This window comes from Macrobrachium nipponense, chromosome 17 (genome assembly GCF_015104395.2).
Source record: "Macrobrachium nipponense isolate FS-2020 chromosome 17, ASM1510439v2, whole genome shotgun sequence".
Taxonomy (NCBI): Eukaryota; Metazoa; Arthropoda; class Malacostraca; order Decapoda; family Palaemonidae; genus Macrobrachium; species Macrobrachium nipponense.
The window spans coordinates 52,006,657-52,028,677 of NC_087210.1; the positions used below are offsets into that span (position 1 = coordinate 52,006,657).

At 40.3% G+C, this 22,021-nt stretch overlaps 1 protein-coding gene across 1 annotated transcript in view; it reads left to right on the top strand.

Moving 5' to 3' along the window:
• Nucleotides 1-17,331, top strand: part of LOC135196217 (phospholipase A-2-activating protein-like) — a 150,428-nt gene extending 133,097 nt beyond the window's left edge. The window contains 2 exon segments of the mRNA XM_064222857.1: nt 13,994-14,602; nt 14,604-17,331. Coding sequence (XP_064078927.1) covers nt 13,994-14,602; nt 14,604-15,456 — 1,462 coding nt within the window. The 3' untranslated portion in view covers nt 15,457-17,331.
• Nucleotides 17,332-22,021: the final 4,690 nt, after the last annotated feature.

Sequence of the window (22,021 nt, forward strand, 5' to 3'; positions counted from 1 at the left end):
GTGGAATTCCGGGCCGTCTGTCAGAAGATAGAGGCGAGACAACATCTCTCGTGACGGAGAGTGGTACACTAGAGCCGGAGGAAGGAGAAAACCAAGAGTTTCTGCCTCGTATGCAGAGGTTATTGATTTGATTCGTCAATTCAATAGCCTTTCGGAGAAGACAGAAACACCGGCCAGTATGCTTCCTCCTGGAATTGACATGGCGTTTGGACTAAAGAGGGATACCAAGGTGTCGTATGAATTGCCTTGTTCGAGTCATGCGGAATCGGTCTTGCAACACGTAAACGCAAAGATTGCAGGGAGGGATAATTCCTTAAGATCTAATAGATCATTTAAATTTATTCCCCCTCCAATGATAAAGCAAAGGAAATATATACGACACCGAAGGTCCCTTTGCTGTCTAGACAAATGAACCCTAAGGTTGTAAGGTTAAGGCCTGGATTAACCTTGGATCAGGTTAAAATGGAGTGCCCTTCGATGACGTACCAAGAGGCTGCTACGTTAGAAGCAACAGCTTCTTCTGTCTTTCAGGCTAGGTCCTGGTTAGACCTTTGGTCAACAGCAGTGGCGAAAATTGCATCCTCGGAAGCAACAAGGAAAGTAGTGGATGAACCATTGTTCATTAGATTACTACAGTCAGGGTCCAAGGCGATTGCGTACCTGACAAACAGGTAAAGTGCCAATGTTTGGGCAAATATCCTGCTAATGAGGAGAGATGCAGCATTGGCTAGACTAAGCCGCAATGTGGATTTGGATTCCCTGTTAGCAATGAGGAATGGGGATATCTTGGAATCGCAACTACTGTTGCCAGAGGTCATACTGGAAGAGGCGATAGATAGAAGAAGGATGGACACTAACGATAGGTTGGTGCAACAGGCAGTTAGGAAAACCTCTAACAGTCAAACTATTCCTTTGGAGGGAAGACAACAGCAGATGTCTCGAAAGAAGACAGTGAGACATAGCATCCCTAATAGAGTCACAAGACCCTCTTCCCCAAAGAGGATAACTCATCGGCCCTTTCACAATAGAAACAACAGAGGAAGGGGCAATAGGGAAGAGGGAGAGGCTCAAGAAGATAGGATGGGCGCCTCCCATCACTCGGCCACACCAGTGGGGGGTTGCCTGGCAAATCACTGGAAGGTGTGGCAGGAACTAGGGGCAGAGCAGTGGGTGGTGGATGTTCTCAGGATCGGGTATTTGATTCCGTTCGAGGTAACCCCGCCCCTGACAGATCAACCATTACCCCACGTCACTTATGCCCACAAATCTCAGAAGGCCACTATTCTGCAGGACGAAGTGAAGAAGATGATGGAAAAAGGAGCTGTGCAACAAGTATGCAGTCCGACGAAAGGCTTCTACAGCAGGATTTTTCCTGGTACCCAAAGCCAACGGGGAGTGGAGGACAGTAATAGACCTGTCAACGCTGAATCTGTTTATAAGGAAAACCAGTTTCAAGATGGAAACTCCGAAAACGGTTCTACAAGCAGTCAGAATCGGAGACTTTATGCTGACAATCGATCTAAAGGACGCATACTTTCAGATACCAGTCCATCAGTCTTCAAGGAAATTTCTCCGCTTCAGTCTTGCAGGGAAAGCTTTCGAGTTCAAGGTCCTGTGCTTCGGATTGACAACATCTCCTCAAGTTTTTACAAGAGTGTTCACCCTCGTGTCGGCGTGGGCGCATGCTCAGGGGATCAGGCTAATAAGATATCTGGACGATTGGCTGGTGATAGCAAAGTCCAGGGAGGAAATTGACCCTCAGGACAGGGCGGCGGCCCCCTCCTGCAGCTTTGTACAGCCTAGGTATTGTGGTGAATCAGCAGAAGTCGCAGCTGGATCCAAGTCAAACGTTTGGAATATCTGGGAATGGTGATAGACACACACAAGCCAAAGTATTCCCGACAGACCAAAGAGTAGAGAAATGCAAACAAGTGGTGAATGCCTTTCTGGGAAAGAGACACAGCCAGCAAGACAGTGGCAGGTGGTGCTGGGAATCCTAACCTCCCTGGAGAAGCTAGTACCACAAGGAAGGCTACACCTTCGGTCCTACAATGGAGGATGAAGGAGTTTTGGTCACCAACAGTAGATCACCCGTACGAGCAAATTCCCTTGTCGGCAGAAGTGAGGAAAGACTTGCTGTGGTGGGTGGACGACGACAATCTGACAGTGGGTGTCCCCCTTCAACAATCCTCCCCAGACCTCTTGCTGTTCTCGGATGCGTCACTAGAAGGCTGGGGAGCCATATGGAGGAGTTGATGGTGTCAGCAAAATGGAGTTGCAAGGACAGAGAACTCCATATAAACGTGCTGGAGTTGAAAGCAGCTTTCCTGGCTCTACAAGAATTCAGGGAGAGAGTAAAGGGACACTCAGTGGTATTGATGTCAGACAACACCACAGTAGTAGCTTATATAAACAAGCAAGGAGGCCTAGTTTCTCGCAGTTACATGTAATGACAGTTCAACTTCACCAGTGGGCTATAGAGAACCTGGTAGACATCAAGGCCAGGTATATTCCGGGGAAAAGAAACATAGTGGCCGACAAGTTGAGCCGCAGGGATCAGATTCTGGGAACGGAGTGGTCCCTACACCAACAGGTAGTGGACAGGATGCTCATGTTGTGGGAAGGACCGATCATAGACCTATTCGCAACCAGGTACAACAAAAAGTTGGAAGTGTATTGTTCAGTAGTCCCGGACGCAGAGGCTAGCAGAAGATGCGCTACAACACCCCTGGGACAATCTGGACGTGTACGCATTTCCTCCATTTTGTCTAATCCGTCAGGTTCTGAACAGGGTAATGCGGACTCAGAACCTCAAGATGACCCTGGTAGCCCCGTTGGCCGAAAGCAGAGTGGTTTCCAGACCTACTGGAACTCCTAGTAGATGTGCCAAGAGAGTTACCTCCATGGAGCAACCTTCTGTGTCAGCCTCACGTGGAGAGGTACCACCAGTCGTGAAGTCCCTATCGCTTCACGGGTGGAGACTGTCAAGTATCTCCTCCGAGAGCGAGGGTTTTGTCGCAGAAAGCAGCAACTCAGATGGCAGGTAATATCAGAAAATCATCTGCGACAGTATACCAAGGGAAGTGGTCAGCATACTGTGATTGGTGTCGTAGAGGGAACGTGTCTCCACTCGGTACCACTATTCAGCAGTTAGCAGACTTTCTGATATATCTCAGAACAGAAAAACATATGTCTGTATCTGCAGTGAAGGGGTACAGGGCTGCTCTAGCCTCAGTCTTACGAATGAAAGGAGTGGACATATCGTCTTAATGGGAGTTGGCCATGCTGATGAGGAGCTTTGAACAGTCATGCCCACCAAAGGAGCTAAAAGCCCCAGATTGGGATCTGACCAAGGTACTGAGTAGTCTGACAAAACCCCCCTACGAACCACTAAGGCAGTCCACGGATAGGAGCCTGACCCTGAAGACAGTCTTCTTATTGGCCCTGGCTTCAACCAAAAGGGTGGGGGAGCTACATGGCCTCTCATATCTCATAAAGCACTCGAGAGGTTGGAGATCAATGGTGTGTGAGTTTGTCCCAGAATTCGTGGCAAAGACCCAAAATCCAACAATAGTAGACGGCAGATTCGACTCCTTTACCATACCTTCCTTGGCAGACTTTGTAGACAACGACAAAGCTGAAATGCTCCTGTGCCCCGTCAGGGCACTAAGGGAGTACGTAAAGAGAACAAGGCACCTCAGGCCGGGGTGCCAGAGGTTGTTCGTAAGTACAGGACGGAACAAGAAGGAAGTGTCCAAGAATACAATATCATTTTGGCTAAGGGAGACGATCAGAGATGCTTATACTGTAGAAGACAGAGGGTCAGATAGCCAGGTGGGAGCTAGAGCTCATGACATCAGGGGTGTGAGTGCTTCCCTGGCATTTAAAGAAGAACATGTCTGTGGATAAAATTCTGAAAGCTGGCGTGTTGGAAGCGCCAAACAACTTTCACCTCATTTTATTTGAAAGATGTTGCCCATAGATCCTTGGACACCTTTTCCTTGGGTCCAGTGGTGGCGGCCCAACAAGTGATATAGTTCATCCAGTGCCCCTGGCGGGTCAGTTTGCATCTAGTCTAAGATGAAGGTATGAAAGTAGAATGAATGGGATGACTGGTCTTTTTTTCTTTACTACTTTCTTCCTACTCCTTTAACTACGGGCAATATGAAGGAGAGTACCGTCATGTGCTGGAACGGACTAGATGCAGGTGAGATGGTCAGCCATACTGTGAAGCTATCTTAGCTGATGATATACTTTTCAGTAGCAACACACCCCTCTGGATAATAAGGAAAAGAGGGGTGAAGGTGGATCCAGTCGCAAGGGACAAGAGTAAACAGTAGAATGGTATCTACACCCAGTGGGAGGAAACCAATAGATCCGCTTATATCTTTGGTCCTAGGTTCATTGTCCATTCTCTTAGAATTTCCCTATATATTCGGAAATGGATAAGGTGGCAAACTCCCAGTCAGTTGTAGAGACTTACCTCCCTCCAATAGTAAGTCTATCCTAATGTTAAGACCGAAGGTTTGTTTCGTGTATGAACAAATACCAAATTTGTAACTAATTTGTATTTTTCATAACTAACAAACCTGAGGTCTTAACAGTTAAAGGCCCACCTCGAACCACCCCTCTAGCAGTCTAAACTGGGTTAGAAATATAACTGATGGGTCACAGGTAGCCGTGGGCATTCTGGGTATACATGCCCCGTGACCTGGTATAGATGCCATTAGTCCCTGGATCTCACAAGTGTAATTTTAATTCTACCGGTTTCCAGCTTGGCGCTAGTAAATCCTAATGTTAAGACCTCAGGTTTGTTAGTTATGAAAAATACAAATTAGTTACAAATTTGGTATTTTTGGTAGTTGCTGTTGAGTTCTCAAGGAGTTACCCTACCATGGTTGACCAGAGCTCCATGGTGACCAGAATAATATCAAAGAATTAACTTTTATTTGATCTTGTAGTTGGGTATTGTGTTGTAATGATAAACATTATACTAACACATGATGGAGTATAAGTTGACTCAAAGATAAGAGGCCATTTTCCTATATCCTGAGCAAAGTGAACCTGTTTTCCTATGTCAAACCTTTAAGAAGGGAGGTGAACATTGTGTATGCTTGCGTCTGCCATATTGTTAACATAAGGCCCAATAAGAGACCAAGAAGCCATTACTTTCTGTTGGCGGTGCTGAATGGTCCCTTACCCAAATCCCTTACCTTTTCTTCAGGGAAATGGGAGGGTTTTGAGGACTCAACAGTAATTACCAAAAAACATTTCTCCTACATCAAAACCTGTTTTTGATAGTGTAGTCACTTGTTTTGTCCTCAAGGAGATTTACAAAGAAATTGAAAGGTGACGATAAGCTATAAAACATTAATCCCAACAATCCAAATATATTTCTAGTCTGAGGTCAAGCCACAAGTTTCAAGGTCCCGGTCTTCATTCTAAATACCTGAAGGTTTTGGTAACAAAAGAACAAGAAACTAAATACGAATTTCCGTTTTTAGGGTGAAGTTCTAAGCATGCTGTGTATGGTTGCATTGTCAAATCTTCCCTAATGCTATTCAGGTCAAATCTTCCCCAGTGCTATTCAGGTCAAATCTTCCCCAGTGCTAGTCAGCATACCAACCCATTGGGAAGACCCCTGGTTTTCTGCTATAGCGACTATGGGGTCAGGACTAACTATACCACTTGTTAATATAGAGTGTAGTCAAATTTTGTTTGAACTTATGGCAGTAATGTTTTAAGATACCAGCTCTGATATTGAGCCCTTACATTTGGAGACTCATCAAAAGAGATATTTCTTTCTAAATATCATGTCACCTAGGCAATAAGTGTGGGTTTGCCTCGGAAAATTGGATCTTTTGGGATGTTTGCTGTGACTTCTAGGTAAACCTTAAGTGCTTGAACTGGTCATAATCTTTTGCTAAATTAGATTATTTTCATCAGAATAGGAGATTTTCTTCCTAAGGGATCCTCATTCTTGGCCAGGAATGATGGGCCAGGGAACAATAATTGAAGATCAGCTATTTGTGTGATGTATCATCCCTGTCTAAGAGAGCCAAGTTCACTAATATGAGCTCCTGATGCTACAATCAAGAAGATTGCCTTCTGTAGCACATGAGTTGTGGTTGTATTGGGTCTGCTGAATTGAGGGGTTGACAGAAGTCTAAGAAGCACCTTTTTCAGGGGCCAAGTAATTGGAAGCCTTTTGGTAGCAGATCTTTGTAGTGCAAAAGACTGCAGAAGGGAAGTGACAACTTCTATAATAGAGTCCATCCTTAATCCATAAAGAAAGGGTCCAATTAATGCTGCCTTGTATGCCATGATTGTTGTAATTGTAAGATGTTTGTCTTCAAAAGGTACATAAGACTATTTAAAAGTGTTTCCATAGAAATCTCAACTGGGCTCTCAACATGGATATAATTTGACCATATCTTCCATATGGACTGGTATTGTCGAATAGATGATGTCTGCAATTTTTGCACTAGGTACCTAGCGATGTTGGGTTAGTAATTTTCATGGTAGATAATACTTAAAAAAATCCACACATGAAGGTCTCAGCTCAGAAAGGAGGATGTATTGACGACTTTCCTCTTTATTGTCTGGGGTAGAACAGAGGATGGTTGTGGAAATGATCTCTTCGCCCATTGTTGAATTACTAGGTACAGGATAGTTGTGAGAATGATCTCTTCACCCATTGTTGAATTACTAGGTACCAATGTGTGCTTGGCCAATTTTGGCCTATTATGAAGGAGTCAGGGTCGCCTGTTTCGCCAGAGATTCCTTCTGGGCTCAAGGCTGAAGTACCTCCCCAAGTATTTTTTTGATGAGATCAGTCTTGCATCTTTTATCTTGTATCTGATAGCCATTATTTTTTCACATTTTTTTTTTTTATTGCAATCTTAGTATTGGATCTATTATACTGATGCAAACTGCAGCAGGCCCATCATACTTCTAATTGCTATCTGGAAACTCAAGGCTGTGCAATGAGCCTTTTGAGGATTTTCTCTATTTTGTTCCTAGTATTGATAAGGAGAGAGAGCAAGCCACTGAAAAGCGTCTGCTGGGTGTGAGGCAAGATTCATTCCAATTTGTTCTAAAACCTTTTGGCTGGAGTCTGTTGACCACTGCTCCTAGGTTTATCAGGCACACTTTTCTTTTCTGAGTTCCCGAACAACTACAGTTTCTCATTATGTCAAAACTCTTGGGCAGTGTTTAGCCCAGAGGGCATGACTTTGAACCTGTATGTATTTTAGCTTATCTGGAACCCTAGGAAGGGGCGGAAGGGAACAGCGATAGGGATGTGCCAGTATGCGTCTTTTAGATCTATAGAAACTATCCAAGTCCTTTTTGGAATGATTGAACATATTTGAGCAATGGTAGTCATCTGAAACCTTTGGTAAATAATGTGCTCGTTCAATGTTGATAGGTTTGTGGATCCTTTTAACGGGTAATTTTGCACGTTATCTTCCATAGAGGGGTCTGGTTTTTTAAAGAACCCTCTAAAAGGAAGGGGGCGGAGGTTGATGAGACCATTTCCACCCCAAGGGAAGACTTTTATTGCGTGTGGTGTTGTCAAAGTTGACCCCGACCAAACAGTTCCGATTGGTATCCACCTCTTCTTCTGCCTTTGTCCTTGATAGGCATTCTAGATGTTACTTTTCTTTTTCCTTTATAAGAATGTTTTTGAACGTTGTGAAAAAGATGTCCTTGCTGTTGTGGTGGTGGTTGTCCCTTTTGACCACCTACCTGTTTTCAAGGAAAAACTTTTGGAGATGACTAAAGGCTTATATATATGTATTCATGATTATTCATCAAAGTGAGCCTTTTTTTGGTTGGGTAGAGATAGTTTCCAGTTATCGGCGGACTCGATTAATGGCGATCTGGTTTAATGGCGCTTGTATAGTGCCATAACAGGCCAAGTTTTGGTTATTGGCACCATAAGGTGCCATCAGTAGAGTTATGACGCCATAACATACCTAACAGAGGTGCCATTGACCGAAAATTGACATATAAGTGTCATAAATTGCTGAGTTATCAGCACTCTGCTGAGAATGGAACCACCACTGTAGAAAAGTTTAGAACAGTAAAAGGTCCAAGATGGAAGGTAAATAATTTTAGCGAAGAAAACTAAAAACTATAACATAAGTACCAAGAAATAAAACTCCAGCGATGATTAGAAGCCTGGACTTTGGACCAGGTCATGGTTTTAAATTAATTTCCAAGTGTGAACAACCATCACTAATGTAGTACAGGGGTCCCCCTCGTATTTGGGGGGGATGTGTACCAGACCCTCCTGCAAATAGCTAGAACTAGTGAATAGTTGGAACCCCTATGAAAATGCTTAAAACACCCTATTTTGTTAGTTGAAACTCAAGAACCCACTAAAAATGTTTAGACCTAGTTTTAAAAAATATTTTGATCTCAAAAAGTGCATTTTATGATGAAATTGATAAAATAAAAGGAATTTGTGGATATTTCTCTTAAAAAAAGACTGTGAATACACAAATTTCCTGCGAACAATGGGGGTATATGTGAATGCTGGGAATGCAAATAGGGTGTCCATTGTACGCATGTTGCATGTGGCTTATAGGTTTTTTATTTCAATTATAAGAAATAGTAAAGAATAACCAAAAGTAAAGCTAAAGACAATGATGAACAACTGAAATGTGCAAGAGCTGGTCACAGGCGTGGCAGACATACGAACGTGAGTTGGAGAGGAATCCCAAACGCTCGAGATTGAAGGAGAATCCTCCAGAATCGAACTTGGAAGCGATGAATAGGCCTTGGAGAAGGAGCACTTGCATTATGTGCACGGACAGGGGAGGTTGCAACACACTCGCGAAGTTCATGGACAGAGGAGGTTGCAACACGCCTGTGATTCGATGCAGAGGATGAAGCAGCCGCTGTAAATTGCACAAGGGAAGATACACTAACACTCTCCGAAACACCAACACTCTCGAGAACACGTCTTCATTGTTCCTCCCTCGTAGGCCAAGAAAGAGCAAAGTCCTTAGCCTGCCAATGCTTGATATGCCGACGCGGTGTAGAGGGGGAAGAGGGAGAGGGAGACAGCACTGGTTTCTTATGCGATCTCTTCACAGGAGGTGGGGACAAAGCAATGTGTTTCCTTCCAATTCTCCCAACTGACAAGGGAGCCAACTAATCATCCAAAACAGAGTCCAATATCTTAAGCACTGCTTGGCATATAACCTCAGACTGATCAGCAAGAGAAGGCTCCGATGACATGGAGGGGAGATGTAGCGAACTGGGCGGCAGAGGTGACGTCACGATTGAGAGAGACAGTGCAGAGGAGACGACTGGGAGTGATGTTATCGATGGGTGTGATGTCACAAGTGGTGATGACGTCATGGCTTCCCCTCAGTGTGAAGGGGAATCAGACGCCACTGGTGGAGGAATACACAAAGACAGGTCCCGTGATGTCATCAACGGGGTTGACGCCACAGCTTCCCCCAGACTCAAAGCAGCAGCAACAGTCACTGGCAGACCAATACAAGATGGCTGACCTCGGCTACCCATGAAGACGAGGCTGGGAGGAGGGGGGATGGTCTGGCCAGCCTGAGTAGGGGGTAGCGAGCCTCCATAAAGTGCGCTAGCAACCCCTCCAAGGGCGGGGTACCCCCTAGCCCGAGCGTTTTCCTAATTGCCACCATTTTGGACTCCTCCGACTCTGGAATAAATGAGAATGATGAAAAAGCCTCCCCCTTCCTGGGAATCAAATTAACTCCCAAAGAAGAAGGGACAACATTACAAAAAATCAGCCTGGTGAGCTCCTGATACTTCCAGCGACGTATCAATGGAAGAAAAGGAACGAGACACAGGGACAACACTACTATGGGGGTTGAATACTGCAGGAGACAAAGCATCGGGAAGAGGCGAAAAACCTTCCCAAGAAGGAAGTCGAAAAACCTTCCCAAGAAGGAAGAGTCGAAAAACCTTCCCAAGAAGGAAGAGTCGAAAAACCTTCCCAAGAAGGAAGAGTCGAAAAACCTTCCCAAGAAGGAAGAGTCGAAAAACCTTCCCAAGAAGGAAGAGTCGAAACCCTCTTGCTACAAAACGACTTCCATTGCTCTTAAGGCCATGCCTGGCATTCCGTGCAAGGATTCGTTGTAGTACAAAAATTAGAACGGCACCTGCTATATGTGCTGTGGGGATCGGTTGCTGCGGAAGCCAAAAAACGAGGACACGGAAAACCTGGAATTCCGGGGCACACACGTTGATGAGGCCAAGAAGGAGCAGAAGAAGCCATAATGTCAGCAAACACACACACACACTAAATACAAGCGAAACGGGCAATGAACCGGGTAAAGGCCAAGAGAGGTTAACCACTACACTCGCCCAGGCGGTTAAGAAAAGACTGATGTGTTGGCGTCAGTGAATGGTCTTTGACCATTCTTCACCCGATCTGCGCATGTGTTGCCAGATATCACAAGATTCGTTGCTTTCATCCGTTTTTTAACCGGATCCAGCTAGGTGCTAGAAATTATCCTATTGTTAAGACCTCGGATTTGTAGCTATGAAAAATACAAATTGTCATAGAAAATTTGTCATTTTGTCTGCTCTGTAGAAATAACTAACTTGTAAGACTTGTGTTCAGGGATGCATGTTTTGTCTGCTTTGTTGTTAGTAAGTGGTTAGGTCCTATGCTGCTTCTCTTTGATCTTTTATTGTAAATAAGCTTCCTATCAATTCAGTTTGATCTGTTATTCTAAATAAGCTGCCCATCAATTCAGGGCATTAGAATTGATAGGATGGAGTATTTTTTCTTATGTTCACTTGGCATTAGTTCCATGGGATATTTTTTTTTTTTCTGAGCTACCCTCCTGAGAAGCTTGCTAAGCTTTAGTTTTTCCCCTCACCAGAGGAAGGGTCAGCACCCCTGCTTTTATCTTGCCTTGTCCTTGGCATGTCCTATCTTACACTCTTGTGGTATGGAGTAACAGGGAACTTGGACATGTCAGAAAGTGGTACAGATCTATGCCCATTTTCTTCCGCATTTTGGTCTGGGGTGTGTGTGTGTGTGTGTGTGTGTGTGTGTGTGTGTGTGTGTGTGTGTGTGTGTGGGGGGGGTGGGCTCCAGATCCTATGTTAGAAGTGACAGTTCTGATGTTAGCAGCACCAGATCTGGTGTTAATGGTACTAGTTCTGGTTCCAGAATTTGTTCTTGGATAGGAACGTTCAAGAGATAATAAGAGGATTTGCCTTAAGTTATTCTCTCTTTTAATTTTACCATATCAGATTGGCTTGGTAGGAGTGATGCTTTGACACTTTCAAGTAGAATTTAAGTGACTTTTACCTGTTTCCACCAGGTATTACTAGTAAGCAATTGGCTAAAGCTGCCTTGTCAAGGAAAGTTGTTTGTGTAGTTACAATTTTCCTCGTGCACCATGTGCTCATGCTCTCTTTCATTTTTAGTGCAACATTTTGCCTTCCTAGTGCTGTTTTCTCCTATGAAAGGGTTTCTCACTGTGACCTCCTGGGCTCGTGCAACAGCATTGCGGCTTCAGTGAAGCAACTAGTGGTCCTCCTAGGCACCAGGAGTCCACTGTTGAATGCACCATACATTCGATTACAGAGGCTTCACTGTTGTTCTAGATTCTTAGACTCATTCTTGTCTCCCATTACTCACAGGAGGAAGATGCTTATGCTATTACTCTCCTTTTTCACTCAACTGCGTCTTGGTCTCTGTTATTCATTCTGTGTCTTCATTGATTGTTTATGGCTTATAGAATTCCATGGGAAGGGAAACTTTCTCTTTTCTTCCCTCCTTTGGGGATTGGGAATGAACAGAGTCACCTTGCATGGCAGAGATTGCTTTCTTTGAGAGAGAGAGAGAGAGAGAGAGAGAGAGAGAGAGAGAGAGAGAGAGAGAGAGAGAGAGAGAGAGAGAGAGAGAGAGAGAGAGAGAGAGAGAGAGAGAGAGAGAGAGCAACTCCACTGTAGGCTTTTTCTCTTCCATACATTCCTCCTTGATCACCATCATTATCATTCAGAAAGATGAAACCTATTCATATGGAACAACCCCACAAGGGCCATTAACTTGAAATTCAAGCTCCAAAGACTATGGTGCTCATTTGATTTGATTTGATTTATATAGATTTTTGGCATTATGCCAAGCACTGGGACAACTAAGGCCATTAAGTGCTGAAACAGAAATTGACAGTAAAAGGTTTGAAAGGTGTTACAGGAGGAAAACCTCACTGTTGCACTATGAAGCAATTGTTAGGAGAGGGTAGACAGTAAGATGGAAGAAAGAGATTGTGAACGGAGGTACAGTAAAAGGAATGAAAGTAGTTGCAGCTAGGGACTGAAGGGACGCTGCAAAAAACCTGAAGTAATGCCTACATTGTACAGAATGATGTGCACTGGCGGCAGTACCCCCCTACAAGGGTGGTGTTCATTTGGAAGAAAAAATAGAAGATAATAGGAATTACAGAGATCATTCATTATAGAAGAAAAAATAAATTGACAAGTGAATAAATAAAACATGTAAATTATTAAAATACAGGGAGAATTGCTTTAGGGTAGAAGTCAGATCTGTTACTATAATGCCTTAGTTTTTCACTCTGGTGTTCTTCCCTGAGAATTTCTTGAACCAACCAGATTGCCCTTTGGGTTTGCAGTCCTACCACTTTCTTGCTTAGGCACTGGTCATATGGGAGCCAAGTTTGGCACATCCTTTTGTGACCCTGTGACATTCAAGTGATTTTTCAGGCCTCTTAGTATGGAAAGTGACCGGTAGCTTGCTTGTTTTCAGTTCAGAAGGTTCAGTGTTCCCTTCAGTTATGTTTTAAAGTGAGGAACTTGTTGTAATGGAATCCTCTCCCCTTTTCTACAAGTGAACACTTAAAAGACCTTGTTTTTTCTTTTTTTGACCTTGTGTGGCATTGCTCAAGCTGTTTAGTTTTTTCTGCTCATATCAGACAAAGTTCATAGTTGGGCTTAGGTTGGCAAAGAAATGCTTTCCTCTCCTCTGCACCTTTCTTACATTTTATCAACCCAGTCCATGTTTGTTTAGGTCTGGCAGATGTAGGTGAGCGACACAACCAAGCACTTGTCTTAAGACATACAGCTTATTCTTTCTGTCCATTTTTATAATACGGCCAGATTTAGAGAGCTATCATTCATCCTTGGTTGATGATATAGCACCATGACTGTGTCTGGAAATTGGAGAAAAAGGATTTCCCTGAACCTTTACCAGATTATGGTTTGACACTGAAACAGACTGGCACAGGGCCCTATTAGCCCCTTGTATCTGATGCCAATCAGTATAGGAGGTTACAGGAGTCGGTCTTTCCCTGCTTATACTCTTGACAGGGAAGCAGGTGTTGACTTTTTGAGATGTTCCAGTTCCTCTGAAGAAGTACCATCATGTTCTATAAGACAGAACCTCCTATCTGAGGAGTTAGCCTCCACATTAAAATTTAAGATTGTATCCTCGTAGGAACAAATGGCAAATTCAGGGTAATTTTAATATTTCTTAGATATAGAAACATGAAATTATTATCATGACCTTACCTTGAACTATCACTGCTTGTCCCTTTTGGTGAAGGTATAAGTGATGGTTTGAAAACTGGTAAATCACTTACCTGCGACCTTTGACCAAGACTCAGTGACTGAACCAGTTTCTGAAGGTGTATGTATCCATATAAAGTACTTCAGGTTTGTATTATCCAGAATTTACATTATTTCTGGTTGTGAAATGCATATTCTACAAGAAGTGTTTCCTGATCTCTAAAGTGATTGACAGTTGTGATCCAATAAACAGTAGCCACTGCTCATGCTGGTTATTCACCAGCTAAGAAAAATCAAGATTTTGTTTTTCAGCTGAGGACTAGTCTTAGTTTTAACTCTGCACCACTTAGGGCAGTATAACATTAACAGAATAAGAGGTTTGTATCTAAGGAACTTGAAAATGATTTTAAATCTTTGTATTTTGTAAAAAATGTATAAATAAATCCATTTTTTCTAGTGATGGCATGTGTAGAATCTTCTCTTCTGTGAAGGATCGACAAGGAGATGAAGGAGATCAAAAGGAATATGAAGAAAGTGTTGCAAAATCTACAATGGCAATTGGGGATGTGGGGGGCATAAAAAAATCAGAGCTTCCTGGTAAAGAAGCTTTACTTGCTCCTGGGAAACGTGATGGGCATACCATGATGGTCCGTGAAGGTGACAAAGTAAATTGCTACTCATGGTCTGTGGCAAACCAACAGTGGATGCCAGTTGGAGAAGTAGTGGGTGGTACAGGAGGATCTCAGGAAACATCAGGGAAGGTATTATATGAAGGTAAAGAGTATGATTATGTATTTGATGTAGAAATTGATGAAGGGACTCGACTTAAACTTCCTTTCAATGTTAGAGAAGACCCCTATTATGCTGCTCAGCGTTTCATTCATAGACATGAATTGCCTCAAGAATTCTTAGACCAGGTAGCAACATTCATCATCAACAATACAAAGGGAATAACTTTAGGAGTAGAAGGACAGAATCATTTTAGTGATCCTTTTACTGGTGGGTCACGGTATACTCCAGCGGGATCTGATTCTTTAACAGGTGGTAGATTGCATTCAGCAAGTTTGAGGTTCAGATCCATTTACTGGATCAAGTAGTTATGCTACAAGCAGTACAGCAGCATCGTCCTCGCATGTAGACTCTCATTTTTTCCCTCAGTTATTACCCTTGAAATTCGAGTCATGCAATACAGCTGGAATTCTAACAAAATTAATTGCTTCAAATGCTATGGTGCCTCCTGAAGGCAAGCTAACAGATACAGTTCTTGAAAATTTAGTTAGTACTGTGTCTAGTGATGGAAATATTGACCCTCACAAAATAGCCCCTCTTGAAACTGCTCTCCAGTGGCCGGCTGAGTATGTATGGCCAGCTCTAGATGTTTTACGACTAGCCTTACAGTCTGAAACTTTGCAAAAATCTTGGTTGACTAAAGATAAAGGTGCTGCCTTGGCAAATCTTCTCGTACTTTTTGTACGTCCTCCATCTCATGTGAATACCCAGCTATTAGCTCTCAGATGTATTGCTAACATGGCATGTCATGAACCAGGATGGGGTATTCTATCTATGGTCAGAGAACAGATAGTTTCAGCAACGGTTGAAGTCTCACCATATCCTAATAAAAATATGGAAATAGCTGCTGCCACTGTTCTTCTTAATTACAGCGTAATTCTAAAAAGAGCAGGGAATCTAGAAAGTCAGTGCCAGGTTCTCAGTGGTGCTGCTGCAATAGCAATGTGCGCTAAAGATCCTGAAGCCCAGTTTCGTTCTCTTGTTGCACTTGGAACACTGCTGTCACATAACCCAGAGTGTCAGTCTCTTGCCGGAAACCTTGATATCAAACCTGTTGTTAATGCACTTGCTTCTATTACATCGCCATCTAAGGTTGGTGAGTGTGCTGGACATATACTGAAGTTACTTTAGCATATGTGTGTCAAATAGTTTGTTGTTAGGAAATCATATTCTTAGCAATGTATATCAATATTTGGCACTGACATAGAACAGTAAATACAGTTTTAACAGATTTTCTTTTTCCTTTCATATAAAACATAATACTTACTTTTGTGCATTTGCCTGCAAAATATTTATAATGTATATCATTTACTGTGATAAACTATTGTATATGAAGTTTCTTATTGAAAGTTTTGTAAAGTACATAAGTTTTTGGCTAATTACTTTAATTGAAGTAAACTGGTGAAAAATGTGTGGTGTATTTTATACAATGCTTGTTCATGCAGTATTTTACATTGAATGCATAAAACTGTTCTTCAGTGTTGTGTATGGCATTGATGTATCATAAACTTTCCTCGAAATGCTGAAGAAAATGATGTTTTATTGAATGATTGTTGAAGATGAGTAACATTAAGCAGGGGGAAGAATTTAGAAGAATAATATTGATTATAAATAATATCAATCATATGAAGAACAGAACTTGTAGTTATTTAATAACAAACAATAGTGAACACCAACAAGAGACTAGCAATGTTGATAAGAAAATATTTTAGTAATTGAGAACGTGGACCTAGGACCAGGTAGTGGCTTATGGCCTTCGACAAGGTCACTTTACTATTCAGCACATTATTGTGCCTGCTTTTATTGAATAAAGGCAAAGTAAGAAGTTATTACATGGTTTTCCAGATAAAACTTTGAGGTAATATCTATAGATAAAATTATAATGTAATAAAATTACAAACACCATTTGTATAGTAAAGAAGTAATTTTCCACAGGAAACATTACTTTATACACCATATTTAGATATCTTGCTATGCCAGAAATTTCAGCTCACAAATCCATCAGACAGTCATAGTAAAGATTTTAAAGGCAAAATTGACATTTTTATTGCACTATTCCTGCATGAAATTCCTTGTCAGAATTTATGGGAAATCTTAGTTTTTTATCATAATGATATAATATACTAATAGACTTGGCTCTTCATCAGATGAAGTTGCTAACAAACTCTTAAAAGCTGGGAAAGAAAGTCATGTTTCAGTTTCTTGATAAAAGGTGGCAGTTAAATATAAAGGCATATTTTTCTATACAAACATTAAAACATCTATGCATTATGAAAAATGACAATTATACGTGAGAGAATTAAACTCCAAATCTCTAGGAAAGTTAAATTTTTCTTCCAAATTGTAAACACATAGCTTTACTGACCCAACTATTTGCATCATTATAATGCCATCAATAAAGAAAATTGAATGTAAATATGTTGTTAAATTTTTCACAAGTTCGAATGAACAGAAAATGTTGAGGATTGACAAATTTGCATTAAAGTTTTATGTACAAGAATGTTATTGGTGGCTAACAGTAATTAAGAAAGCCACATATAATATGGGTCAATTTTTTATTATAGCATTAAATTCTGTACATCGTAAGATTTTGTTGTATGGGATGTCAATGAAGTTTCCATGATTCAAACAAGGTAAGCTGGTATTACTTTGGTATTTCTTCGTCATATTAATTTAAACACCATCAATTTGCTGTTGCTTGTTTTATGTGGTTAATGGTCCTCAGACATACCCCAAGAAAAATAATGCTTCTACCTGGTCAGGTGTGTATCCAGGATACTCGCAGCCCCCTGATAGCTGTTGCTCCGTGTGTGCTTTGCAGTGCAATATTCTTCTTAACTGTTTGCTCTCAGATATGACTATTTTTATTTATATAATTATTGATATTTATATACTTTTCATCTACATATTTTAACCTACAGAGGCCGGAAGTTGTAAAATATTGTTGGTGTAGCTCCCAATTTCTGTAATTGCACCGTCTGTTTTTCATTATAGACTATTACTTAAGAGCAAGTATGATTTACTATTTTCTCCTCCTTTGTGGTGATTTATGATTTATTTTTGTTATTTTGTAGCTTATATTCTTTCCAGTGTTGGGTGTAAAGTTAGCTTTAATATACTTGATTGTAGCTTTTTTTTTTTTAGTGTCATCATAGTTTTATGAAGTTCATTAGCTTTTCCACTTTGCAATGTATCATTGTTGTTTTTAGGTATCTGTTCAGTGTTGCTACCTTCTGGATAATTTTCTTTCAATGTCTCCAAGTCTAATCACAGGATTACATATTTTCATTAGGGGCTAATTGATGATTCTTCCTTGCTTGAGGGTATAATTAGGTATTTTTCTCTATGTTCACTTGCCTTTTTTTAAAAGTGTAGGAGAGGCTGATGAAAAAGCAAAAGTTGCCTGGTGGATCATCATAAAAGTGTTTTCTTCTTTATTTAATCTTTTCCCTCTCAACTTTTTGTAATTTATAAACCCATCATGACTCCCCTTCCCCTGCATGTTTCTCTTTTGCCTGGCAAGATATCCCAGCTCCACCTTGTTGACCAGTTGCTTCTAGCACTTTTTCAATGGCACATGGTCAGCTCTGCTCATTCTTTTAGTGCTATTAATGTAAATAACATAAATACTGTTTGCTGTTGTTTTTGTTTATTGCTCTGATGAATTTTGCAATGTTGTTATCATGAATCTATCCATCAGAATAAACAGTTATGTTACCATGGTTTACAGAAATTAGTGAACTCGGGCTTTGGCCTCAGTGGATCAAGCCGAGTGCCTGAACAGATACAAGAAATTTGTGGCACATATTTTTGTCTGCCGTGCACTTATGCACTGTTCTTTTGGAGGGACACCACCAAGGCGATTGAGACATCAGCTCAGACATTCATATGCAACAGGTTCTCAAACAAAATGGTTAAGCAATAAACAAGAATCATGATAAACAAGTTACACAGCAAAGAAAACCTCACCAATGGAGAAGTGGTTGTGGTGCAATAAAAGTTTATTTCTGGAACCATATGCTCCAAAAACACCTGGAGGATGGAAGGGCCATGAAAAAGGTGGATAGTCTGCTCCTATGTTAGAATTGAGTGTGTACAGGTAATAATTTACTACTACGTAAACATGAGAACCAACCACCTTATCCTGAAGAATAACTTGGTGGTCTTAGAGAGACTTGAAAAAAAGTAGTGTTCTCTATGAATCTGCATTCCCAGCACATGAATGCCACCACTTACCTATTGGGAAAACAACTGCCACTATCAAAATGTGTCTCATGTTCTCTACAAGATTTCATATTCAGTCATTATAACAATGAACACCAGAGGAGAGGGGAAAGGGAAGAATTAATTAAGCCTGTAAAATTAAAATAAAAAGACACCAGCAGAAACCCCATAAACCTCCCCAATCAATGTAACCAAGAAGGCTAGGGTTTTACAACAAAGCCCCTCAAGGCAACAATGGACTAGTGAAAATTTGACCCGCCAAGACATTAATCCATCCTTCCTGCTATAAATACTTGCCCACCTTCATATTTCACTCATTCTGTCTATGACTGCCTACATACACACCAGAATGTAAGTGTAAAATGAACAGAAGCACAATATCTTTATATGTCCATCAGAAATTTGTCATATCGTCTACCTGCAGACAAGAATATAAGAATAGAGAGAATTCTATGTTAGCAAAGTGCTCTTAAAGTAATGGATGTTTTCAGAACATAATAATAATAATAATAATATTGTTACAGTAGTAGTATTAAAATGCTCTGAATGTCAACTTGCTATTATTGTTATGAGTAAGAATTTAATCTTATTGATATGAGTAGCAATCATTAAGAGTTAAATTTATTTGTAATTGGGGATTTCTTATACAAAGCCGTTAATTATGATTAGCCTTATTATATACACAACGTATCCCTGTTACACCAAATTGGAGAGTTAAAAGAAGCTACACAGAGCTCTACCTTTAGTGGTTTACCTCCTTTTCATTATGTTCTCCTTACTAAAGTGGTTTATCTGTAAATTGTTTTACCCCCCTTAGTGTATGAAAAAGGTTTGAGTCCTTTTTGTGACATTTTGATGCTCTTGGGTTTGTGTCTTTGCATCACCATGTGTACAGGATGTTCATGTTTTAGGATTAATAAGCTCCCTATTACATGTTACATGGAATGATTGTGGCTCACTGAAGAATTTCATTACTGTGATTTTCATTACTGTACTTCTGTAATATATGCAATCATGTCTAGTATTTCTATATTAAGTTAAATTATGCTAAAAACAAAACAATATATTTTTTTACATGGATATTTTGTTTAATGCTCATGGTACAATATGAAAAAATGAAGAAAATCACTAGACAGGCTGTGCTACAAACATGTTTTGTTGTTTAATATTATTGATTTAATACTAATTAGTTTGCTAGGAGTTTTATTTTTACTTCAACTAAAATGTGGAATATTCACTTCTCAAAGCAAAAATTGTGAGAGTGCCAGCTTGTTTCATTTAAAGCTTGTATGTTGGTTCACTCTTAAGTCAAGGTTTGACTGTACAGTGTACTCTATGTATTGCTGGGGGGGGAGGGGGGTTAGGTACTACAACCAACCGCAAATACCAAAAATTCACAATATATTGGAACCCTCAAAAAACTCTTATACCTGCATATTTTAATAGCTGGAACACCAAATTACCTTCTAAAATGCCTTATATGCCTATGTTATATAAGCAACTTGCCAAGTAATTACTACATAGCTACCAGCTACCAGCCCGAGAAGAGCCGTTGTTAGGCTCAGAGGTCTGGATAAACTAATCCTTTATAATAATAACTACATTGCTAGAATTTCACTATCTGTCGTAAGCTTGAATTTTGGAAATTCACGATAGCGCTATTTTGTTTTGGCTAAGCAACTAGTCCTGCCTTTTGTTTTTTTGAAGTAGAGAGGAACCAAGTCAGCAAGGAGTTCACTTGTTTCTGCCAGCTGATGACTGTAACAGTGATCAGCAGCAGCAGAATTTTTGTATTTGTAGAACTTTTTGTATTTGTAGAACTTCTCAGTTGATTACTGCAGACAATTGGTGAAGTATATTTGGCACAAATGAGATATGTGTCAGGAAATTTTTTTTTTCTCTCGACTTTGACTTAGATTTTGGTTTACCTTAGCATTGCTGGCAATGTCCAATACTATAGTCGATTCATTTAAGGTAGATTCTTGCGCCTACGAGACGTTTGTTTGGCGGCCTCTGATTGGCTGGTACCGGGAGGTAGGCCGCTCGCTCATTGTGTCATATTTTCGTTAGTGACTTAGAAAACATGCAGTATGTTTATATTTCTTCATTTATCTCACGTTTTCCAAAAGATAATAAAGTTTTGGCCATACCAAAGGATTCGGTATTAATTGTACAACTAAATAATCTTTTCCTAAAACCAATTAGATAAAACACAAAGGAATTACAAAAAGTAAAAGTGAAGAGAAAAAATTTCAATCTTTACACCTGTTTTTATTTATCATCGGATTTTTAATAAGTCATACGATCAAGATGAATTAAAACTTGTAATTTCATACAATAAAATCACTCTGAATACGCTGGTGCTTTCAGATTTTGGATGCGTGTAATATGTGAAGAGAAAATGAAGAATATGTCTTATTATGTTGCAGCCGTACTTGACTCAGCCTGATAGGAAGTCAATCTTTCTTAATTATTTGTTGTTTATTACTTCACTGAGATTATTATTTCATATCACTCAAATAAGTCTCTGATGTCTCTCATTTGAAAATATATTCATAAAATAAAATTAGAAACAATATCTTGAAACTACCTGATTAAAGTTTAGGCTGAGTTGAAGAGTGTGAAGTCGTCTTACCACAGAGTTCAACTTCTTTGAATTCCCCGCGGCCAGCATGTGTCTGAGCTAATGATACCAGATGCATCCATCTGATTATTATTATTTTTTTCCTTATCAGATATGCCCAGACATACTATATGATATTGGATTTAAAATGCTCGACAGTTATAATGGAAATTCTGTGTATTTATTTTCAGAAAATGTAATAATATAACATGGTAAATATTGTCGAAACTGCAACCTTTTATATTGCTAATTGGCAACTCAAATCTCTTGCTGAGACGACAAACGCAACAACGACGCCTTGCAGATCTCATTCTCTCAGCAATACCGTCAAACTTGAATCATTTACTGATGCAACATAATAAGACATATTCTTCATTTTTTCCTCACATTTTACACGCATCCAAAATCTGAAAGCACCAGTGTATTCAGGGTGAATTTGTTGTATGAAAACACAAGTTTTATTTTATATTAATCTCGTTAATGATGCAAAATCCGATGATAAATAAAAACAGGTATAAAGAATTAAATGCTTCTCTTTTCACTTTTACTCGTTGTAATTCCTTTGTGTTTTATCTTATTGATTTCAGGAAAAGATGACTTGGTTGTACAATTAATACCGAATCCTATGGTGTTGCCAACAAAATTTTCCTATCTTGAGCAAAGCGTGAGTTGATTGAAGAAATATAAACATAATATTGCTAGTTTTCTAAGCCACAGTAGAAAATAATGAGACTGAGCGAGCGGCCTACCTCCCGGTACCAGCCAATCAGAGGCCGCCAAACAAACTTCTCGTAGGCACAAGAATCTACCTTAAATTAATCGACTATAGTTCTCATTGTGTTAGGTATT